General features: G+C 38.8%; 1 protein-coding gene across 4 annotated transcripts in view; it reads left to right on the top strand.

Annotated features, from left to right (window-relative positions):
• Positions 1 to 23,837, top strand: part of SYNRG (synergin gamma) — a 43,981-nt gene that overhangs the window by 4,514 nt on the left and 15,630 nt on the right. The window contains exons 2-15 of one of the 4 annotated variants that reach the window (XM_064468082.1): positions 196 to 236; positions 1,571 to 1,689; positions 3,539 to 3,669; positions 4,053 to 4,158; positions 4,776 to 4,887; positions 6,043 to 6,342; positions 7,098 to 7,322; positions 9,819 to 9,896; positions 10,599 to 10,795; positions 11,667 to 11,915; positions 12,724 to 12,860; positions 15,333 to 15,451; positions 15,631 to 15,693; positions 18,149 to 19,096. In XM_064468082.1, the coding sequence (XP_064324152.1) occupies positions 196 to 236; positions 1,571 to 1,689; positions 3,539 to 3,669; positions 4,053 to 4,158; positions 4,776 to 4,887; positions 6,043 to 6,342; positions 7,098 to 7,322; positions 9,819 to 9,896; positions 10,599 to 10,795; positions 11,667 to 11,915; positions 12,724 to 12,860; positions 15,333 to 15,451; positions 15,631 to 15,693; positions 18,149 to 19,096 (2,825 nt within the window). The remainder of the gene's footprint in view (positions 1 to 195; positions 237 to 1,570; positions 1,690 to 3,538; positions 3,670 to 4,052; positions 4,159 to 4,775; positions 4,888 to 6,042; positions 6,343 to 7,097; positions 7,323 to 9,818; positions 9,897 to 10,598; positions 10,796 to 11,666; positions 11,916 to 12,723; positions 12,861 to 15,332; positions 15,452 to 15,630; positions 15,694 to 18,148; positions 19,097 to 23,837) is intronic. The other 3 variants (XM_064468083.1, XM_064468084.1, XM_064468085.1) reach the window with 3 other exon arrangements.

Here is a 23,837-nt window from a genome sequence, read left to right as displayed (position 1 = left end):
GATCCCTGGGAGGGGTGGCCTTTTCCCTGCAGTGGGGTTTGGGTTCTGCAAGACCTGCAGGAGCAGACAAATATGTTGACCAGAAGGTGGGAAGCTTTGGGTGGTGGTTCTGACGTGCCCGTTGAGGTAGCTTTTCACTCATTTATAATTGCACTAAAATGGTAGACCTTTGCGTACCCTTTTTTCTTCCTCCAGCTTCATGTTTCCTGTCGCAGGTGGTTTAGGCCCCCCTCAAGGTATGTATGAACTTAAAATTTTGAGCAAGAACTTCTTTGTTTAGATACATTAGACAGCTTAAAACAGTTGTGCACTGATGCTCAGAAGCATGATTATTAATTGAACGCCATAGCTATTTTTCCCTTTGAATTCAATGCTGGTAAGCTGACTCTTGCAACTCTATTTATAAAACTTTCTATGCAATGTTGAAGAAGCAGTGTTACCGGAATGCTAGATGAAAGATCTAGGAAAGCTGTATCTCCATTTTTAACCTGAATTTGCCTTTAAGATTTTTGTGTTATTTTGAGAGTGGCATTTAACTTCTTTATGCTTCATCTACCAGCTGTGTATACCCATATTATGTGGGTGTTGCAAGACCTGGTAAATATTTACAAAGCACAGCAAGACCCTGGGACAAGAGTCAGAACCTGTGTGGAAAATATTAATACAATAGGAGAGCCTCACTATTAAATTACCTTTGTTCTCATTCCTATTGCAGTGCTGTTTAATTAATGGAAAATACAGAGAGAACTTGTAGGGAGAGTAGGGAGTTTTCTTGTAAAAAGTCTCAGGGACTGATTTATGGATTATTCCTGATTGTGTCACGTCCCTCCTGGCGTGCTTTTGCGTGTGATGTTCGGTTATGCACAGTTACAATTTTCTTATGGTGTGCTGGAAACAAATGTGTGTTAGCATCTGTCTCCCAAGATAGCAAAATATGAGATAAGGAAATACTGACCCTTAATCCACTTGGCTTTATTGAGTGAATTAATACATTCCAGCTTGATTTGTCCAACTTTGTTGAAGTTTAGCTTTTACTGACAAATATTCTAACGATCCTAATATATCTAGCAGGCTAATTACCTTATAGACAAGATATCCAGCCAGATCAGAGTGTGAACTTGTGTTGTGAAATGATGAGTTCATTTTGCAAGACTTATTTTCAAAAGCTGCCAGTTTGTAAGTATTTCCTTTCAAGAGAAACGGACAATTGTCAGCTCTGGTCAAGCTGGTTAATTAAATCTTGTTAATTGGAAATGACCCTTCCAAAACTCACATGGGAAGAAACCCACAGAGAAGATGGTGGGAGAATTCATCGGCTTAGTTATCGGGAAAGACCCATAACACTTCTTCCCTTAGACTGACCAATATCTAAAATAAGGAAATTCTGTGGCTGCCTGCAGTGTAGCATGTTTTTAAGTTTTTTTAAGTAGTCCAGCAAGACTGAGAGTTTTCTTCCTTCGCTTTGCTAGTTTAGTTAAAAAACAAGGAAAAAAAGGGGAAAAAATGCAAACCAAAACCCCAAACCTTTAACACTAACTGGCAGCTTACCTTGTTTAATGTTTCATTGTAGGGATGATTCCTATGCAACAGCAAGGATTTCCAATGGTTCCTGTCATGCAGTCCAATATGCCAGGCATGATGGGAATGAATTATGGTTCTCAGATGCCTCCTGGACCCATGACCATGCAGGTGCGTGGCAATGAAATGTGGACTGAAATGAAATAGCTTGGGTATTAGTCCCTAGTGGGACATCATATTTTGTAGTATTCTCTTTGAAGATATTTCTGATTTAAATTTAAATAATTCTCCAGGTTTTGCTGGGATCTGGATAGAGAGTGTGGAGGAGTATGGCACCCATTACTCACTGTTGTAGAGTAGAGAGAAATGAGGGTGTAGTGCAAGGACAGCACCAGTAATATTTAAAGTAACTTGGATGTTATAGCCCACTCAAAGATGTCAGAATCTGAACTTTCATTTCATTATACGTGTTATGACACCAAAGTGTGGTAAGAGAAGCATGGTCTCTGAACAGGAAAGGAAACAAAAGCCTCAGCAAGATGTTGAAAAGATGCCACCTACTCCAAAGTGTGGTTAGTAATAGCATTGAATTGTTAAGTAACTATAAATCAAAACTCCCACAACTTACTTCTTCTGTCTTTTTAATTTTGCTTCATGCTTTTTCTTCTTCTGCTCTGGTTTTATGTACTTACCGTTAAGGTGGCGTATTGTGTAGTATTTTAAATGAGACCTTTATAAGCTGATAAGAAGTGACTGTGTGCACAATCTGATCGATCATGAGCAATTCAATGAATTGTTTTATCCTTTTGTAACTCAAATGCTGGAGTTAATAGAATTAAATTTCCTGAGCGTAGGTGGCAATTCATAAACTTTCTTTTCAAATAACTTGTCCTAGGGAGCAAGGAGCATTTTAAATGTGCTGTATTTTCACACATGACCAGTTTTCCCATTTGTCCTACTTCCTGTGTTTCATTCTCATTCTTTTTCTTGCTTAAAGTAACTTTGCCTTTAACTCTGCTGTTGCTAATTGAGGAAAATGAAGACTGAAATATAAGTAGCTAATATTATGTTTTTTAATCTTTTGTTTTCCCTTTAGCGCCATATGTGCTTATGTACAAATTTGCACTTTGCTGAAATTCAATGTTTTGACATGGCTTTGTAGCCAAATTGCTATGTGACAAATTTAATTTATTGTATCTTGCCATCTCCTTACACTCCCTTCCCTTCCCACCCTCACCTGGAATTTATTTTATTAATTTTGTAAAATATATGGTAGGAAGATGTTTTACTGAGAGCTGGTCTAAAAATAATAAACAACTTTATTCTTCTTCCTGTGTGTTCTGATACCAAAGAAAAAAGGAATGGTAAGAAAAGTAAAGTATTTTCTGGCCCCTTCTATATTAGGCAAGCTTTGCTGCTATGACTGTACCAGAATATATTTCTCAGCAAATGTTTCTGATACAGATGCGACTTATTCAGACAGATCTCCTCTTGGCCCTTGTCGTACACAGTCCCCCTCCTTTGGAGCCCTGGCTAAGCTGTGTTTGCAAAATGCCTAGACCATATTTTGCCAGCATCCATCATTTGTTAGGAGTATGTATGCACCTCCAGCAAGGAATTTAAAAGTATTATGCAATCAGTTAGAATAGGAAACAAAAAACCCAAGAAAACCCAAAAGCGTGGTACTGAACCATGTGTAGCGCTGCAGAATGCCTGTAACGTTCGTGCTCTTGAGGTAGGTTGTATGGATTTGAAGTCTTGATTTTTGCATTTGACCAGACCCTCCTGTCTTCTAAAATCCTTTAAGAATTGTAACTCATTATTGAGAGGGAAGAGTGCCATCTACTGAATGACCAGTGCTTTCTTCTGTAACAGCTAGGCTCAACCCGCTATACTTAATGCTCTCAATTTTAGGAGATCTGTCTGGTTCCCAATTTGGCAGGGTGTAATTGCCAGTGGTTTGGCTTTTTCTGTGAGGGGGGGGAAAAATCTTGGAGTTGTATTATTTATTTTGTTCTAGGGTGGCATGCCCTTAGGACCGATGCCAGCAACTGGAATGCCTTACATGGGACAGGCTTCTTTCTTGGGAATGCGTCCAGCAGCCCCGCAGTACACCCCTGACATGCAGAAGCAGTTTGCAGAGGAGCAACAGTAAGTGACGCATTACTGACTCTTGGGAAATTCTTCTTTTTCTAAGGGGGAGATGTGGTCTGGAGGGCTAGTCCACGCAGTAAAAATATTATTGGTTTCTCTAGAAAAGTAGTCCGTTTAGGACTGCAGAATATTGTTGAGATCATTCTATTGTATTTAAAGGGTATCTGTGAAATTAGTAGTGGCTGTCATACGGCTCTGAGGAAAAGTAGAAATGTGTATACCGAGCCTCTGAATCTGAGACAGAAGAAATGGAAAAATCAAGAAGTTTGACATGAACATTACTCAGTGATCTTAAAGGTCTTTTCCAACCTAAATGGTTCTATGATTCTATTGTAATGGAAAATTATTTTTAGATTTTTTTTTTTATCATTTTGCTTCAGGAAGAGGTTTGAGCACCAGCAGAAATTCTTAGAAGAAGAAAGAAAACGTCGCCAGTTTGAAGAGCAGAAACAAAAGCTGAGACTCCTAAGCAGTGTGAAACCTAAGGTATGTCCTAAATAATAAGTGGGGTGTTTCTTCCTTCACCTTTTTTTTTTTTTAATGGCTTTTAATAGAATGGTCTCTTTCAACAATCAGATAATTGGGAACTTTTATGAGACATTAGATTACATCTTGCAAAGCATCTGGAATAGTGAGTCCTTTACACACTCTCGGTGTAATGTAAACAAAGTCTGATGTTGAAAATGAAATCAGCTTTTGAAGAATAAACCAACCTACTGTGCAACATTTGAGAGCAGATTGAGTTTCTAGAATACAGAATGTCTGGTTGCTTGTTAACTTTGTCCAAAGTTTTGGACACTTGCAATGAGCTCGAAGGCTCTTATCTGCAAGAATGCACATAGCTGAGCAAGGTTTATATATTGTTCTTGTGCATAAAGCTATGTCTAAAGACTGAGAAACACTCTTTTGTGGTGTAGTCTGCAAAGTAAATGCTTTCTAAATATGGGAATTATTGTTGATATGCTTCACAAAAGCACTGTTGGAGAAAAAACTGTTTAATCTAACAGCAGGCATTGCTCATTTTTGTACTGAAAAAGTGTGGATATTGACAGAAAACTGAGCTGTTTTGTGAGTTTTTCAAAATATGTTCTATGGTGTTTCAGACAGGTGAAAAAAGCAGGGATGATGCTTTGGAAGCCATTAAAGGAAATTTAGATGGTTTTTCTAGAGATGCTAAAATGCACCCAACACCAGCATCACATCCAAAAAAAACAGGTTTGTAATTTTTCTCATCTTCCAACTGAAAATAAAACTCTGATGTTTGAAATCCTCAGCAGGGAGAACTAATTCCAAGAAGTATTTTTATTTGGTGGTACAAAGTGAGTGGATTACTGTTTTATAAAATAAAGTGTCATTCCAGCAACTGTTTGCTTGGTCAGGTGAAATATTAGGTATCATTTTTTACTAGAAGACTTGAAATCTTTAGAAGAAAGCCTAATGTTCTGTGCTTAACGTGAAATATCATGGAAATTGCTAATGAATTTGTTCTTTTCTAGTCACAGCATTAATTAATGTTCTGCAGAGTGCTTTTGAAGCTGAAAAGTGCTATAGGAGTGCTAAGAACGATCAAAGCATTGTATAATGACTTTGGTGTACTGAAGCAGTTTACTTGTGTACCACTGCCTGGGCATGGTCAAACTGAAGCCTTCTGTATTCTCTTCTCAGTAATTACTACATTTGTAACAATTGCTGCTAAAGATATCCTATGGGTTGTAGCACAGTTTGTTCTGTGTCTAGCCTGAAACAAAGCTTATCTAGACAAGCTTTTTTGTGTATAAAATCTTTATCTGTACTGTAGATTTGCTCTCTGATAATTTCAAAGTTACAGGTGGCTTCTGACAATTTTCTGTTGTCTGTAGATTTGCTCATCCTGTGTCAGTTCTGTTAAGATGGGTAACTATGTAAGGGATCAAACAGCAGATTGTCCAAATGAGTACACATTTCTTAACGTACCTTGTGATATGTTATTGAGCTTTTGAGGATAAAACACTCCTTTGAGGGAGAATGTCCTCTTGTGCACACCCCCACTATGTCCAGTTTGAAATATTACTTCTTGGTTTGTTTTGACCCAGTCTGTTTAAAACAAACAGAATACTTCCATAGCCAGTGTTAAGAATCAAGCACAGTCAAAGTGTTTACATCATGAAAATCTGGGAGAGAAGATGCATGGTTGGAAGTGGCTGCTCAGTGTTACCTTATGTGCTTGTTATGCTGAGAATAATAACACTACACATCTGTCAAATAATGCATCCACTGCTGTTTCCCCTCACCCATTTGCTGTGTATGCCTAGTATTTGCCACTTTTCCTACCTTCCACCTGTGAACCTCTTTCCTCATCGCTTTGCATTGTGTCTTCATTCCATTTTACAGATCATCCCACATCATCCCATTCTGCTGTATCTGTTTCCCACTCTGCTTTTCTCGATGACGAAGAATTTAGTGAATTTATACAAGGGCCTGTTGAAATTCCCAAACTGGTGCCTCAACCCACCTCTCAGCCTTTTCAGCCTTTCCATTCTGCTACTGAGGCTGGGCAACTGCTTTCAGAAAAGGCTGTGGTCCAACCTCTCCCTCCAGCCCAGGCTCCAGTGTTATCCATCCTGCATGGTACAACTGGGCAGGTTCCTTATTTTCCTACCTCTGCATCTTCACCCAATATCCATAAAACAGGTAACTCTAAAGTATCCTTTTTTTTTTTTTCCCCCCCCCCACATGTCACCTTCTGTCATAGAGCTACACAGAGTCTTTACTTATTTTGTTGAGTTTTTTTTCAGTCTGGCTGAAAGAAATAATATATAGACAATTAAGTAGAAACCTGGTGATCCAGGGGAAAAGGTGAAAGGTGATTTAAGTCCCCTTCTTTCTTCCCTTAGAACTGGATTGTAAAAGCAAGCCATGTATGGATCCAAAGATTGCTAAATATGATCTTAAGTGAAATAAGTCCTGTGTGCTAGCATCTTCATAAGTCTGTAGTAGGAGAAGATACAGTTGAGATGGTGGTAAAAAAAACCCAACTATTATGCTGATGCAGCACACTTGTGTGCTTCCTCTCTTGGAGGGTAAATGGATGTTGGTGAGATTAACGTGAAGAATTTTGCAGCTGTAAGCAGGTATTGGACACTTCTGCCACTGATGCCTAGATTATTATGTAACGGTCATCTTAATACAGAAAATAGTTTTGTGTATTCCTTCTCCTACTTGTTGCTTTTTGCTCATTGAATTTGTTGAGTACGCATGGTAAGTAAAGGGCAGAATCAGGCTCTAAAAGTGTTTGAATAGGGTGGTGCTGTTGATCTCAGCTGGGACAGATACTCATCGTGATAACTCATCAGTGGTACCAATAATAATTTTCCTTTGAAAGTGTGGAACTGTGATCTGGGTGGTTAATAACAAAATACAAATAATTCCTCCTACTGTTTATTCAGGCCCTTCCTTGGAGGAGAAAGTCTTAGATAATGGCTCAAATGAATCTGGACAAGAGCAAACCAAACTTAAAACATCCGAAGTTGGGCACAAAGCCTCGGCTGCGAGCCAAGTTAATCCCAGTCTAACCATCAATGACTGGGATATAGTAGGTGGACATGAAAGTGGTACCACTGCTGCAGAGGTGCACAAGGCTTCAGAACAAAACATAGCAGTTGAAGAGTGTGGTGAGCAAATGAAACATTTGACAGAATTTAAATCTAATAAAATGCTGCTTGAATGCTAACACTCTGTACACTAATTCTAAGGCCAATCCTGCATAATTTTGCTCTGAACGCCTGCTTGAATAATATATCAGTGCCTCCTGCTCCTTGCTAAAAGTATAACAACTATGATTTTGCTCTGAACTTTTTTCATGTGAATTTACTGCTGTAATCACTTTTAACATGTTTGTTTAATCAGGTCTGCTGTTTTAAAATGTTCTGTCCTCTTTCTTGGGAGAAAAAAATTATGTTCTCTCTAAAGATTTTTTTTTTTTTTTTTAATGACTTAAGGAAACATTACTAAAACGGTCAATGTCATGGTGGGTTTTCATCTTTTAACTTTGAGGGGATAAATTCTTGTTAAAATGGGTTAAAACCCTTAGCTAGTTAATACTTGTTTCCCAGACAATTTGCTGCTCATATGTGTTATGTCTAAAACTATCTGTGCTTTAGGCATCAAAATTTCAAAAGCTGAACAAGATAAAAACTCAAAGCAAGCTTTCCTTCCTGTTTGGATTTTATTAAAGCTGACTATTGACTGTTCGGTTTTGGTTTATTTCAACCAAAATAGATGCAAGGCCTGTGGTACACCTTGATTAGTGCTCTGATGTTGTACTTAAGGATTATATGAAACGTGGGCTCCACTGCAGTCAAGTGTGATAAAAATAAATGTAGCCCTTTGTGTGATCTTACTGGGAGGTGAGAGGAGATAGAGAAGTGGGAGAAGGCTCCTGGTCTGTAGATAATTGAATTGGGCGCTTTCTCAAGCAGTTATTTCTTTCCTAGAAGTACCATAACTTTTTATTAATAAAACTCATGTGTTCCTCTCCTCAGTGATTGGATATGTTGCTTTCAAGTGTTTTCTTATCCAGTTTATTTAAAAAGCATTATTGGATTAAATTAGATTATCTGAATGGACATTTTTAATAAGTGGAGGGCTTTGTAATAGGCAGTAAATTGCTAAAAGGGACTTAACTTTAAAGAATATACAGCATGAAAATAGAAGCTGTTAATGTATTAATAGTTCAGTCAGTTGCATTGTTCATTTTGTACATATCCAACAGAATCTGATGCCTGTTTAAACAAGAAAAAAACAAAGGGGGTGGGCAGGGGGAGGCAGGACACTACCCTCTCTTAAGAATGTGAGGCACAGTGAGTATAAATACAGCCTGCAGATGAAGGTGGTGTTGGAAGTGATTATGTAGAGCAACAATAGTTAACAGTAGTTCCAAATGTTAAGGGTGCTTTTAAGGATGAGCTGAAACACTTTGTGAGGAACAAAAGTAGTTAAGTGATAACGCTGAAAAATGGCAGACCCTTGGTCACCTGGATGTGATAAAAGTTTTGGTCACCTGGATGTGATAAAAGTTTTGAGTAAGACTTCCCTATCTATCAACTAAATGTGGCTGAGAATTCCTTTTCACAGCCTATATTATTTGATTTTTAAGGGGCTGAATTTTATCAGAGATATTCAAGGGTGAGAAGCAAGAACTGGTAGGATGCAGAAGTGCATGGAAGGGTGGTTAAAGCTGAAGAATAATGAGATGGAGGAAGTAGCAAATTTATTTTACTTGGCTGGTGAAATGGAAGGAATTGCTTATGTTAAAATGTGCTTGGAGTTGTGGGATGATTAGAAATTAGACCGCAGTCAGGAGAGAATCCATGTGGAAGACGAGGAGGTGCAAGGGCACTAGGGAAGACAATAAAATCTGAAATTATTCTAATTTTTTTCATTGCTCCATCCAAGATGAGCATGAAGTCTGCTTTAGAGGGAGCTAGCTAGGAAGTAAAACCATGAGACTGAGGGGAAGAGTCCACACAGTGGAGAAGGAGATAACCACTTTGCAGGGAGTAAAGGGAGTAAAAGGCAGATCATACGAAAGCCTGGAGTAGTGAAGGTGGCTCTGATGTCTTCTGGATCTGAAGGCTAGGAGCAATGGGGCAATGGATACATTTTCGTGAACATGGGGTAAGATCTTGCTGAGATTCAGTCTAATAGGCTGTTTGTGGTTTTCCCCGATAAGGATGTTTTGGTGGAACATTGTGTTTCTTATGGTAGGTATGAATTAATTTATTCTACAAGTAGCCCTAATAACATATACTTGATGGGAAGACTACATTTGATATGGCACAGAACTGCCGCTATGAAATTTTAAGAGGCAGTGAGACTTGAGCTTCTCAACTAGAAGTTAAGAGGGAGGCAAATGAGGAGCTCCTCATTTCGTTATGTATATAACTACATTCTTGCGGTTACTGCCAAATCATTCTAGTTATGTTGAAATACATATTCCTGCAGTAGCTATTTTTCCTCTGAGCACAGTGATTCCTATCTGAAATCTTTGCCTGAAATGCTAAATTATACTGACCAGCTATGAACTAGTCTCCAAGATCTTTATAGACTGAATCTGTATATCCTAATACAACTATCTCTCTTGTTCTTACTGAACGGAATACATTTAGGAGTTGGAGTATTCCCTTCACAGGACCCGATTCAGCAGATGATGCCTCCTTGGATTTACAACGATAGCTTGGTCCCAGGTAAACAAGAAAGTGGGCATTTAGCCAAGTGGGCAATGTAAGGTGTGAATATACGTGTGCTTACGTTGCCATTTATTGATCAAAGCATTATTCTTCAGTCATCAAATGAATCCTGTATCTGTGATAAGTTACATATTTATGGTGGCTTTATCTGCATTTGAAGAAGTATGGATTTTATTCAAGCATGTTAAATGTTTAATCTAGAATTTGTTACGGCAGCAGATTTAGAGGTTGCATTGCTGATAATGCTTTCATGGGTAGTCTGGTTTTTGGCATGTCTTGTAATTAAGCAGGCTCATTTCTTAAGGCTATTTGTCTTATATATGCAAATAACAGTAAACAGAAAACAAAACGCTGTAGTAAATATTGATGACGCTGAGGTTTAAATACATAAAGCTGTTATAACTATCTTTTTATATGGATTATCCTGTATTTTCATTAAAGAAACATGTTTTGAAAGGGAGCACTGAATTTTACGTAAGATATTTATTTGCTTGTGTTAAACTTGTCCATAAAGACCATCCAATAATGAATTTAGATGAAGCATGATACAATACAATGCCAGAATGCTGTTGCCTTACCTTACACTTTGAGTGTTCCTAATTTGATATAATGTTAAGTTTGAGACAAAATAGAAAAGCAGTCTTATATTCACTTGAAAACTGAAGTTGTCGCTGTCTAATACTGAGTCCCTCTTAACAGACTTATATAAGAAAATTTTAGAAACCACTTTGACTCCTACTGGAATAGATACGGCTAAACTCTATCCCATACTGATGTCGTCTGGATTGCCCAGAGAGACTCTTGGACAGATATGGGCTTTAGCCAACCGTACCACCCCTGGGAAGCTCACAAAAGAAGAGCTCTACACTGTCCTGGCCATGATCGCAGTAACTCAGGTATGACTAACGCTTTGGAGATTAGTGCAAAAAGGCAGTTCACTTAACTAATCTGCCATGGATCGCATGTTGGCACAAGTGGCTGGGATACCACACCTGTAGTAAAATACCACTTCTGTTGAAGCCCAGAGGAGAAGCTCTCCTCGTAACTTCAGTGGGATTATAATTTCATCCCCTGCATTTATATTTCAGTTACTCCTTTCTTTAGTGTCAATTGAAGATAGTTCTTAGATACACCTACCAAACACATGTATGTATTTCTAATAGAAAATACTGGCTGTGTTTCTTCTGTTGTGTACACATCTGTTTTCCTCAGACTATATGGTTCCTGTATCTCTTAGTCCGCAAATATCTAGGCTTGCTACCTCTCTCCTGAACCAGCGGAGTGTTAATTTGGGGCTTCCATTTTTTGTCAGCGTAGTGTTACCTCTTAGCGGTTTATTTCCTGATAGCAGCCCTGTATGAAAACTAAGGCAAGAATATCTCAAGCGATGAAGATTGAAGCTGAGGTACCTTATTGGAATGGTTGTGTGGGGAAGATGATATAGCACACAAGGTTCAGCGTAGCTTTGCTTGCCAGTGCTTACTTGATTGGTTTGCTAAAAGCCAAACAGGAATGCTGTCAAATGTCTCTGCCCACCCAGGTGGGTATTGGCACCTTCTGTGTACCTCCAGCAGTCAGGGTGTTGAATATGATTCACTTATACAGACTCTTCATAGCACGTTTTGCTTTGGAAGGTTTACTTGAAGCTTGACCTGCTCTTTCATGGTTTCAATAATACAAGCTGGAAACTGGAGTGAGAATGCACTATGCCTTTTTGTTGATGTATGCATGTGTATATGGGTGTCTTTTGCTTTTCTGCCTTTGCAGAGAGGAATACCTGCATTGAGTCCTGACGTGTTAAACCAGTTTCCAGCTGCCCCTGTTCCTACTTTAACTGGATTTCCAATGCCACTGCCTGCCACAGTGAGCCAGCAGCCTCTGATGCCCTCCGCGCCGCCGGTCTCCATGCCGCTTAGCATCGGGCCAGCCGTGATGGGAATGAACATCACGGCACCAGCGGGCGGAGCTGCAGCACAGCCTTCGGGAGGATTCGTGCCATCCTACCCGCCGAGTCAGGTTAGCTCGCTCTTGTTGCGAAGCGAATCTCCGTTGTCCTGGAAAGAGAATTAGCCCGACTCTTTCAAGCCGTGTACTGACAACAGACTTTCGTTAAACAGAAAAAAATGGAGCTGAAATCTAGCATGTGACGTGTGAAGACATAGTCATGCCACTAAGGATGTTCTTTTATTTTTTCTGTTTCTTTCTGGTGTCATTAGAAGCGGTACAAAAGCATTCTCCATTACAAACTAATTGCATTGAAAGAGGATTTTAGTTAGGATGGAACTTTAGGTTAAACTGTACAACCGAATCTGGTAGCTGGTAAAATAAGTCAGAGTTTTCAGGAGAAGCTGGGAACTATAAAAACCTTTGGTTTACAACACTGTAAATCTGTGTAAGGGATAAATTTTGCTGTTTGCAAATACGGTTCATCCTTCTTCAGAAAATATTTCTTTGATGCTTTTGCTGTGTGTATCGATTTTTCAGTTATTGATTGATTTAAATTATTTGTCCTGTGTTAAAAGACTACATGGCTATGATCCATAATACATTTAATGTGAAAGGGTTAGAGTTCCTTATTCATCTGTTCTTCATCCATACTACTTGTAATCCTGTATACTTTGTGTGTGTTTTGCGTTGGGTGAGGCGCAGGTGAAGCAGAAAAGGTGACTATGCTAATTTTGTGTGCTAACATTGAAAGGTTTTTTCCATCATTTGCTTTTTTTTTTTCCTTTTAAGTTGATCACGCTACTCTGAACTGCTTTCATGCTGTATGGCAATTTGAAAAGACAACAGTATAACAATTTACATGTTGTTTGTAATTCAGGTAGTAAAACCAGAAGATGATGACTTCCAGGAGTTTCAAGATGCGTCAAAGTCTGGCTCACTTGATGACTCTTTCACTGATTTCCAAGGAGATGTAGCTGGCTCCTCCAAAGCGGCCAGTTCACAGCACCGGAGCAGGTAGTAGATCTTTGTTTTCCACCCCTTTGGTATTTTATAACTCTTGTAAGAAATGAAATGTTTTCCACTTTTGGGGGTAGCTGCATAGCCTATAATTTTCTTCCATCACCTGACTTCTACTCTGACAGGTTCTTTTGAAGGTTGTTACGACTGCAATTAGGCTTTCTGAATCAAAAATGGCATTTGACGTGCCATAGGTGGTTGGCCATTCTTTAGCATTCCAGTCATCATGCTGAGGTAAACTGCATTTATGAGGTATGGGGATAGGTTTTCAAGTGTTTATGCTACTGCACAGGCAATTGAAAGTTACTTCATACTGTGCATTCTGGCGAAAATCTTACATAAAGCTGTTCAGAAAAAATACACTGGGACAGAGGGGTTCTGCATTCAGTGCTATGTGCTTCCATTAAAAGTATGACCCCATGTTTGTTGGAGTTGATAGAAACCATTTGCTGACACCAAGGTCTATCTTCAGGCCCTGAACATGAACCCCAAAATTCATGCAAAGAGCATGATGTCGTACTCTTAAACGTCTGAGAACTCCAGTGGACAGGGTTTTTATTATTTCTGTTGTTTCTCTGGCCAGTGCTTAAACTTTCGATAACTAACTATAAATCTCAATTTGAAATCTCATTCAGACTTCAGCAGTCTTGGCTTTTCATTTGGGAGACTGCCAAAATGTAATTCCGGATCAGGCAAATTTTGTATAACAAAATGAGTAGGCTTGTTTACTCCCTTTGAGAGTTTACAATTAATCTTTCAAAGTCCTGTGATTACAAAATTTCAGTGTTGTTTCCTTTTTCTACACGTGGCAAACTTTGATGTACCTCCCAGGTGTCTAACTGTAGACGTATAAATTTTCTGTGCGTTGAACTGGCTGCTTGTAGTTGCAAATCGAACTACCACTTTCCAGGTAAGCAGTGATTACCAGCTGCTTCCTCAACAGTGACGTCAAATGGGGACACTAAAACAAATTGTTCTGTTACACCGTGCCTGACGGCATTCCATGTAAGAAATTAAATTTTGCTGATGTCAGTCAATGCAACTGAAGATGCTCTGTTTTAAATATATCTTAATTTGTTAGGCATCATTTTGCAGTTAAAGCTACTCTGTTACTGAAAGTTTTAACAGAAACATTGTTCGTAAATGCCACAAGGGGAACTGGGGGATCATTAAAATAAAATTTAAAAGTGGTGTTTCTTTTTCACTGCAGCGGTTCTCTTTATTCAGTTGTAAAAGCGTTCAGTTTTGAACAGAATGTTACAATGAGCTATAATCTAATTGCTTATGGAGCTTTATTTTAAAAAAGCCATCTGTAGAGTACAGATGATTAACCATTACATTGGCCAGGATTGCATACCTAATAGCCTGTTTTGCAGTGATGTGAAATTTAATTATATTACCATAAGCTATATTTTTTTTGACATTGCACTGTCTGCCTGCAAGCATCGCAGACCATCATTAGCACGTGTGTGCAAGTGCTAGGTTTGTATGTTGCTTGTAGGCTGCTGATAAGGAGATTTAAATGGCTCTGGAAAGATTCTTGCTTCAGGCCAAAGAACGCCATAGAAATTCATTCACGTTTTCAACGTGCGTAGTATTGAATGACATAAACTAGAGGTAAAATGCATCATTCATATGTAAAGGATGTTGTTCTGTAGAGCTGCCAAGGTCTGATAAGGGGGCTTGTGTGGAGGGCAAGCAAAGCTTTCGCAGAATGTCTTCCAAATCTTACAGCAGTTGCTAACATGGTGTTAGGTGGTTATGGCAGTTCTACTATGTGAAGTAGTGTGTTTATGTGCAAAAAGATTTGCTTGTGTAACTGTGGACTAATCCTTACTTTGCCGATTAGATAGCTACCTACGTAACCTCGCTGATTTGCACTGACAGAAATTCAAAGTTATCCTTTCCTTCCTTTTGAACAGTGGTTCCACTTTATTCTCTTATTTCATTACATATTGCAAAATTCTAATCAAAAGTAGATAAGCTGAAAGTATGGAGCTGGCAAAATCTCATGCAGTTTTAACTCTTTACTATGTCTAGTTCTATCAGGGAGAATTGTCCTTATGCTGCCCTGGGCAAAGTCATAAATTAAACAGCAGTGATTCCTGGGGTATGTCTGTGTGCTTATTGTCTCCTGGGCTAGGAATTCCTGTGGTGTAAAGTTCTGGAGTGTTGTGTTCGTGTTTTGGTACAAATTAAAATCAAGAAGGGTGAAAATTGACTTCTGGCCTAAAGAAATATACTTAGGTGAGATAAAGTACAAATTCACCCGTCAGTTACCCAGGTGCCTGTTTACCTGCTCTTATTCTTAATAGAAATTGAGGTAGTTTTTATCAGGTTCTTGATTAAGAACTCTTTAGTGATCCAAATTGTCTAGTCGTAATAAGAGGCTCCTTTAAATAAAACCTGGAAATGTAGATTTCTCATGGATAAATTAAGGAACTTTGCTTTTATCTCTTTTGTTTTTAGTGTTCCTTCTTTACTAATGCCACTCCCAGGTAATAAGACACTCTCATCAACTGATAAGTATGCTGTGTTTAAAGGAATCGCAGCCGAGAAGCCTTCTGAAAGTACAGCTACTTTTGGAGGTAAAAGGAAAAATATATAACCGCTATGAGCAATTTATTGCAATATTTCATATAGCTTGTTTTTGGCATTGATGAAATACTAATATTTAAAAAATCAGATCAATTATGTCAACATAAAATTTATTATATGAATTCCTAATATCTTTATGTAAAATTATTCCTTTTCTCATATTCATTAGATTGTGGAGACAAGTATAGTGCTTTCCGTGAATTAGAACAACCATCAGAGAGCAAATACTTAGGTAAGTGGTATGGTTTTTTGGAGCTGTTTTAACATGTCTTCATGATTATTTTTATGAGCTGCAGAATTTCTATTGCTAGAATTATTGAATAATAGTGCTTCTGCTCCTCTAAACAATTTAGCAGGAAGCATCCTGAAAAAATAGTGTAATATGCTTTTGGAACAATCTACAAATTGTATTTCTAGACGATTGGCATCTCTTTTGGATGCTTCTGAGTTTTATTTTAAAATAACAATATGGCTGGAACTTTCTCATTTTAACTAAGGAGTCATGTATTCTTGGAAGACAGAATAAGATGCTTTTGGACAAAATTGCAACTTTTTTTCTATTGTTAGGGCAGAATTTAAACCTTTCATCGTCTCTGGTGCTGTAAGAATAAGTCTGATCACTTATTTTGAAATCTGTGCTTAACTGGTTTTAACTGGGAAGGTAAAACCTAGATGGCATTTGAGGTGCAGCATCTGTGCAATTACGAAACAGAGTCTCCCTAAGCCTTTTCCACAACCATCTATGCCTAACTCATTTATTCAATATAAGTGGTAACCTCATCGTTTTAATCAGATAGGGAAAACTTTTGTATATTATGAGTAGACAGATCAGAAGAGATAGATATTACTAACTTAACCTGACTTCCACAGAGTTATGTTATACCCAGCATTTTGTTTCATTATTAGAAGACAACCTTAGATTCTAGGATTAAACTGCTTACCTGAGTTCACTCCTACTCCTTATTTTTCAAAGCCAGAAGTGGTTGGGGTTTTTTTCAGACACTGAGTTTCTGAAACACCTGTAATGTTTTGTGAGGTTTTCATGCTCAGTACCTCTTCAGGATTAAATGCATGCAATGAAATTAAATAACATTTTATCTCTTTCCGTACATGTTCTAAAATATAGAAAATTACTATATCTGCCTGCTATCCAGGTCTGACCACTCTTAACCCTTTCACCAGCTTACATTTCTAATGGAAAAGTTTGCAATTCATCAGTAAGTTTAGTTTGCTGTGATGTTTTAGCTTTGAGCCATGAATAGCATTTTCACAAATATTTGTGGTGTTGCTGGGCCAAGTGAATTGATTTGGAGGGGAGGGAGAATGAAAGAATGTGTCAGATATAGTCGTGGTCCTTTACTGCCATTATAACGAGTATTCTTTTAAGCTTCGGTTAAACTAATTTAAAGTATGACGCTGTGTGGTAGCTTAAAAATTAAATGTTAATGGTGTACTTCTAAAATAGAACAAAATTTGTTTATTGGACACTTAAAGTATGCATCAATACTTTATCTTTACAAGTAGTTTAAGTACGTATGTGCTGGTGAATGGGTTAAACAACTCAACATTTTCCATGTTCACGTGAAATTGCTTTATAAAAAAAATTGTGTATGAACAGGAAGAAACTTATAAAATTAGTACACCAAGATATTTAACGTAAATTCAATGAAAACATAGTTTCCTAATGCTAAATCAGGTTTAAATTATAATCCTTAGGTACTACTATCTTACATTAAGTATTTAGTTGGACTAGAGATCCACACATCTTGCAATTAATCATGCTGACCTTCATGTGAAAGTCTGTCTCCTAGCTTCCTAGTAAAACTGTAATCAGTCTTAGCAGAAGCCAGAAGATGCCCGCGTTATTACATTTACTGAAATTCCAATCATTTAACCCTTTTGTATGTTTAGGTGAACGTGACAGAAGGAAAACATGAGAGCTTAAAAATGTTCCAAAACACGACGTTAGGATCACTGCCTTGCATTCTTCTATGTTTGGGGCTTTGACTCTTCCACCCGTTGGGCTCCCCGTGATGCCCAGTTGGATAAGCTTGTTGGCTGGCTGCCTTCTTTCAAGTGAACTTTTTTCAAAAGTACTTTCAGCCAGCAGGCAAGTCCAGCTGGTCTCTACTATGTTCCACTTTCAGCTTATCAGCAAGATTGCTTTTGTCTCAACCCTCTGCTAACACCCCACGAATAAACTGTATTTAGGCAATATTTTGAAGGGAGGGAGGGGGAGAATTGCTTCTGTAAGAAGGCAAATACTATATTGGTATAAGTGAAATTCAAGATTACATTCATTGCTTGGCAAATATGGGAAGGATGAGGTCGGAAAAAGAACTTAGGTGGAAGCTGAATGAGACAGTACTGATCACCTTTGGAATCTACTGGTCATGGTTTGTTTTGATATTAACTCAGTGTAAAGGGAATTTAATATGACTTTGAGGCTATTTGAAAGACTTAAGTGTTTGCTGGAATGAATATTAGAATCGCTGACCTTGAAACTTGTGTGGTTTGTAGAAGTTGAGTTTGCAGTTCTGTGTGCATCCTGAGGTCTTAATTTAAATAGTTTGCATAAAAACTTCTGACATTGCATGAAATAATTTGCTCGCTTGCATGGTGTGAGTATGATGTATTTGTTGTCACTGGAGTGTCTTACTGGGTTTTTTTTTTGTTTTTATTCCCAGGAGATAACCTTGCAGAATTCAAGCCTGCAGGAACCGATGATGGTTTCACAGATTTCAAAACCGCTGACAGTATCTCACCATTAGAGCCACCTACAAAAGACAAAAGTTTTCCTACATCCTTCCCTTCTCTGCCTGTTCAGTCAAAACAGCAAACACAAGCAAAGACCTCTTTGAATCTAGCAGACTTGGATCTCTTTTCCTCTACTGGAGAAAACAAGCAGCCGTCCTTTCCACCTACATTTAGTACATCAAAATCGGGCTCCTTTCCTCCACCACCCCTTCCATCTACCACCACCCAACCAGCACCCAGCAAAAGTTCAAGCTTAGCTGATGAGTTTGGAGAGTTCAACCTTTTTGGGGAATTTTCTAATTGCGCATCAGCCAGCGGACAAGATGACTTTGCAGATTTTATGGCTTTCAACAATAGCAGTGGATTTTCCGAACAAAAAACAGATGACAAATACAATGCACTTAAGCTGGAGGCCAGTCCTGTTCCTCAGTCTGGCTCATCTGCCGCGGTGAAGAGTGGGCAGAGTTCTGCCACTGCTGCTACGCCCACCAAATACGATATCTTCAAACAGCTTTCTTTGGAAGGCTCTGGAGCAGGCTTTGAGGAAGCGAAGGACAGCACGCTTTCTTCAGCAAAGAGCGATGATGATTTTGCCGACTTTCACTCTAACAAGTTTTCTTCCACGTGCAACAGCGTGGATAAGTCCCTGGTGGACAAAGTCGCAGCTTTCAAGCAGGCCAAAGAAGACTCTGCTTCGGTGAAGTCTCTGGATCTCCCTTCTATTGGTGGCAGCAGTGTCGGCAAGGAGGATTCTGAAGACGCATTGTCTGTTCAGTTTGACATGAAACTGGCTGATGTGGGAGGAGATCTTAAGCATGTCATGTCTGATAGCTCTTTGGATTTGCCAACAGTTAGTGGCCAGCATCCGCCAGCAGCAGGTGAGGAACTGGTTAGATTGCTCTGGTAACGTAGGTGATGGAGATTTTGGTGGTGTTCTGTGTGCTAAATTACAGTGTTATGCACTAGTCTTTCAGTGGTGAAAGACTACTGACCCTGTGCACCCGCTAGCCCACAGCCCCTTAGCAGGGCACTGTTTATTTTTTGTCTTAGATGACTATAAATAGATCAAACAGTTTGAACTCCATGCCAGTTTATTTTTGAGATTTGACAACGTCATATTGCTGGTACCTGTTAGCTATTGTCACTTAGGGGATTCAAGTGGAAAATTTTCTAATGCAAACAATGTCATTCCATTTATATTAGCAAGATGAATGGCAGAGCGCCTCACTTTAATCTCTTGGTTTCAACAAAGCATTTGGCTTGGGGACTTAACCCGCTCTGTGCTTCTGAAAGGGTAGGCAGAACACTAATTTGTGCTGTTAATGAAAAGCTGTCTAATCAACACTAGTATGTTCCTGTTACAGTGGGGCTTAATCTGTGTAGCCAGTATTTTGCAGGACTACAAGCAGAAGTATTGCATACACTTTTTAGAGTTAACACCCTCATTCGAATAATTGTGCAAAGGGCCTTAAATGCTAGGCTCATGATCGATCACTTTTGGACCTAAATTTTAAAACCATGGGACTTTTACTTTACCCTGATCAGGGTTTCACCGTCTTCAGTTTCCCTTTACGAAAGTACTCCTGAGAGAGTGAATTGACCATCTCCAATCTGATCGCATATCATAAAAAAAAAATAATCTCCTGAGTGTCCTGCTTTCTCTTTTCATATGTACGTAGGAAGATGAGATGTAGTTAAATGTTCTGTGGCCTTCAATAATACGGGAACCATTACTCTGTTCTAGCGACAAGTATTATGCAGTCAAAGGCTTTTCTGAACAGGGAGGAGCATACAAACTGTAATCGTAAAAGCTGTTACTGCAAGAATTGGTTATTTCCATATGAAATATTTCTTCCATTTTTGCAGATATGGGTAGAGAAAATATACAGTACTGTAATTTTGCATTATATGATATTTTTAAGTAGGGGAGAGAACTAAGTTGGCAACTTTGACATGGAAGATACTCTATAACAGGGTACAAAATATCAGGAATAATTTATTAGCAAAGACATTTAATTTTCATATTTACTGCTTGGTAGAATTCCAAGTTGAGTGAGCTGTCAAAAACGTAGCACCTACAGTGTATTCTTGAATGTTTACTTTGGTTTTGAAAGCACTTTTTCCTAATATTTTTCTAGCCTCTTTTGGTGGTAGTTTGACTTATGTAGCTCTTCTACAGGATGTGAGCTTTTGCCACAGAAATCGGTGATTAATAATTGCCATTTGTGGCAGGAAAGACTCTCTTGGTTTGTTTAAAGGGGTTAGCCGATCATGTGCTTGTTGCTAAACTTTTGAACTCTGAAGTATTAATTAGAAGCTATTTTTATTAAACTTAAACAAGTCTGTATTCTCCTATGGTGCCAAGCTAGGTGTTTTTCCACAGGGAGAGTTTTACTCCATTTAACTCTGTTTGGATTTCGTAGCGGAGCGTGCTCTGGACGATCTGTTACGAATACTTCTGTGCTCATGTGTTCCTTTATGTGTGTTTGATGCATTTCAAGCTATGAACTGCTGATGTTCAAGTCCTTTTTTTCAGTTTACATAAGTTAAAGAGCAGATTTTTTTTTTCTCTTAATTTCCTTCAATCTGTAAATCTAATGTCAAAAAGGGACAGTATCCCTTTGTTGTCCTCACTGCTGTGAAATGGGGGACTAGTCACTGAGAACTGTAGGTTTGCAAGCACCGTGTAACACCTCCAGTGAAAAGCAGCGGGACAGAGGTGCTGATAAATGATTTGACTTTTCGGACATACCAATACAGGGATCTCGATCCTTTGGCTATTGAGATTTCACGTTGCATAGCTTCCAGGTATGGGCAGGTAGGTTGCTCACGCTGGGAATCAGAAAGAAATCATTGAGTTGCTTCCCATACAACAAAATTCGGTCTCTGAGGGAAGAAAGGTTTTCAGTTTTGCTCTCTCCAAAGGGGATACTGTCTCTTTAAACTTTGCTATAATTCTTTGTGTGGAAGGTAGATTATACTAATGTTGCCTGATTTCTCTTGCATTTACTTCGTATAACCCTTTGAGCACTGGCTGCATGCTGTTAGTTTCAACCAGGCTGCTTCTTTTAACCCAAATTTACGTTTCACTCCAAGACGAAAGCATTTTAATTAGCACCTAGTCATGTTATCTGAACCTAATTTGTTCTGCGTCCTGCCAAACGTTGCAGCGAGAGCATACCCTTGCCCGGGTATTCTCAAAGGGTTATCCATTTGCTGCACTTACAAATCTGTAAAGTACCTTTTTCTTTGGCATTATTGGAGATCTCTGTATATTTTAATCAACTTCAGGTTTTTTGCTGCTTTTCTAATGTCTAATTTCAATGAAACATTTCCTGTGTGAATGTGCCTTCTCAGATCTGCTTTGATATCTCTCTTCTGCAAGTATTTACCTGCATGCTTTATTCTGATAACGCCCTTACGAGCTCCTATGTATCACTATCTTTTGTGATCTGTAAGTCCTGCTGTGTTAATAAATATTATCTTGGCGTATTTTGAAAATGTGGGGATGTGTGTGATTTGTTGCAAACCAGCAATGTATCTCTTTTTCCTGAAAAATACAAAGTTTAAAGTTATAGTATCCCCTTAAGCTGGCGGGCACCTTTCTCTCGCAGAGCAGCGTGTGAGTGAGCTTCTTTCTCCTCTTCCAATGCTTTGACCTCGTTCCCTCTGTACTTCTGAAACTACATATCAGGCAAAACAGTATTTTTTATAGGAGCAGTCTTTGAGAGGGATTGGTTAGAGGAGATGTGTGGATGGCAGGGTTGTTTCTGTGAGTTGGTTTTGAGGTGGTAGTTCAGACTGAAGACAGAAATACTGTTTTCTCTGTCCCGTTGTCTCCTCATCTGGATTTCCCTGCTGACAGCCAAGGTTATGATACGCCTTTGTGAAGTGGACCAACTGGAAAACGTGTCGCTATCTAGGCCTTTATGAGTAGGAGCCCATTAAACAATATTCTGATATTTATTTAGCTAATCTAGAGTGCCCCAAAGTAAAGGGCCCTGCTTCCTTTTTCTGTTTGGGAAGTCCTGGCTTACTAAATATTGAAGCTTTCAAACGTGAATAACAGCTGCAAATTTGTGTCACATAATCACGTCACTTCAAATTCCTCCAAATCCTGGGCCACTAACAGTTTGGGATTAATGTCAATTTAGCAGACAAGGTAAAAAGCTAAAAATAATTGAGATGTGGAATAAAGCTAAAGCGTTACGCCAGTGCACCCAGTACGCCAGGGCTTTGTGATTCTTTGCCACAAGAGCAAAAACCAGACTAGAAACCAGAATGTTTTTCTCATCTTTATGCCAGTCTTGAGAGACTTTAAAAGGAGAGAGGAAAAAAAAAACGAGAAAGAAAAAAACCTGAAACACCACCCCTCTCTCATTCTGGAGAACCAGTAAGTAAATTATGCCTAGCCCTAAAGCTTTTTAAACTGAAGGCTTGGACATAAACCTGAGAGACTTAATTCTGCAGGGCTTGTGCTATTAGTATTTTTTCAGTTAATCATACCTGGAGGAGGGAGAGTAATGTTCATGGCTCTATACTTTATTACATTTTTGTCTAGACTTGACAGTCAAATTCACTCACTTGTTCTCATTTAGTATAATTCTGCAAATAGAAGAGTTTAACAACACTTATTTATCCTGCGAAGGCCTCTAACAGCGGAGGGCGCGTACGTGTTCTCTGAACGCCTTCCAAGCTGAGCCAAAGGGCGCAGAGACACCGCAGCTGCCCTGGGCTTCTGCAGGACCTAGCTGAGCCGCCTCTCCGCTTCCAGGGCAAGTTCAGGGGCTCTTTATTGTGCTGAGAAATGTTGTTTATCATGATAATGAAAAAATAATTAGCAAATTCTTTAATTCCACAAGGTTTGAAGAGTTTTCTCTCCTTTTTCCTTCATTTTAACTTACCTTACAGTCAGCATTCTTGACGGTTTCTGCCTTAGCAGTGCTAGGTACCACAGTCTTCAGCAAAAGTAAATTGGAGTAACTCCCTTATCATTCACACTGTTCCATACTTCACCGACTGAGAAATTGGCTTTGAATTTTACTGATTGCTGATAAGCATGATACAGATGGCAGCAGTACATACAAGCCTCTGTATTTTTCCAGTTTCCTCTTTGCCTTTATCAGGTGAAGCCCTGCTGGAAGTGGTAAGAAAGGTGGTGCCTGTCCCCATTCAGTCTCTGGACTTCTTGCTCAGACTGCTGGTGGCGTTCCCAGTGTAACAGCTCTGGCTTTGGAGCATTGATGCTCTTCCACTAGGAACAGAACCAGCTACCACCTGCATCACCCTAACAACCAAAAAATGGCACAGAAGTTATATTTATTCATCATAATCTTATATAAACTGAAATATAAAACCTTGGAAGTCTCCTATGTTGGTTAAAATAACTAAATATATTAGTCTTCTGAATTGTCTTTTTCAGTTTTGTTTAGAATATCACTAAGCTGTCAAGGGTTTTCCTTAAATGATAAAACTGTTGACATTGAAGACTCCAGCTTGTAAATTGCCTCCAGCCATAACTTAATCCTTGGTAGTTGAAATAAATTGTTATAGTTGGCTCAAATGAAGGATGTCATGTTTTTCTGTAGATGAGATAACAGTGGGAAACAGTGTTTTAAC

Source organism: Phalacrocorax carbo, chromosome 17 (assembly GCF_963921805.1).
Source record: "Phalacrocorax carbo chromosome 17, bPhaCar2.1, whole genome shotgun sequence".
NCBI lineage: Eukaryota > Metazoa > Chordata > Aves > Suliformes > Phalacrocoracidae > Phalacrocorax > Phalacrocorax carbo.
Note: the sequence above shows the minus strand (reverse complement) of the source record. Positions and strands in the feature narration are given on the sequence as shown.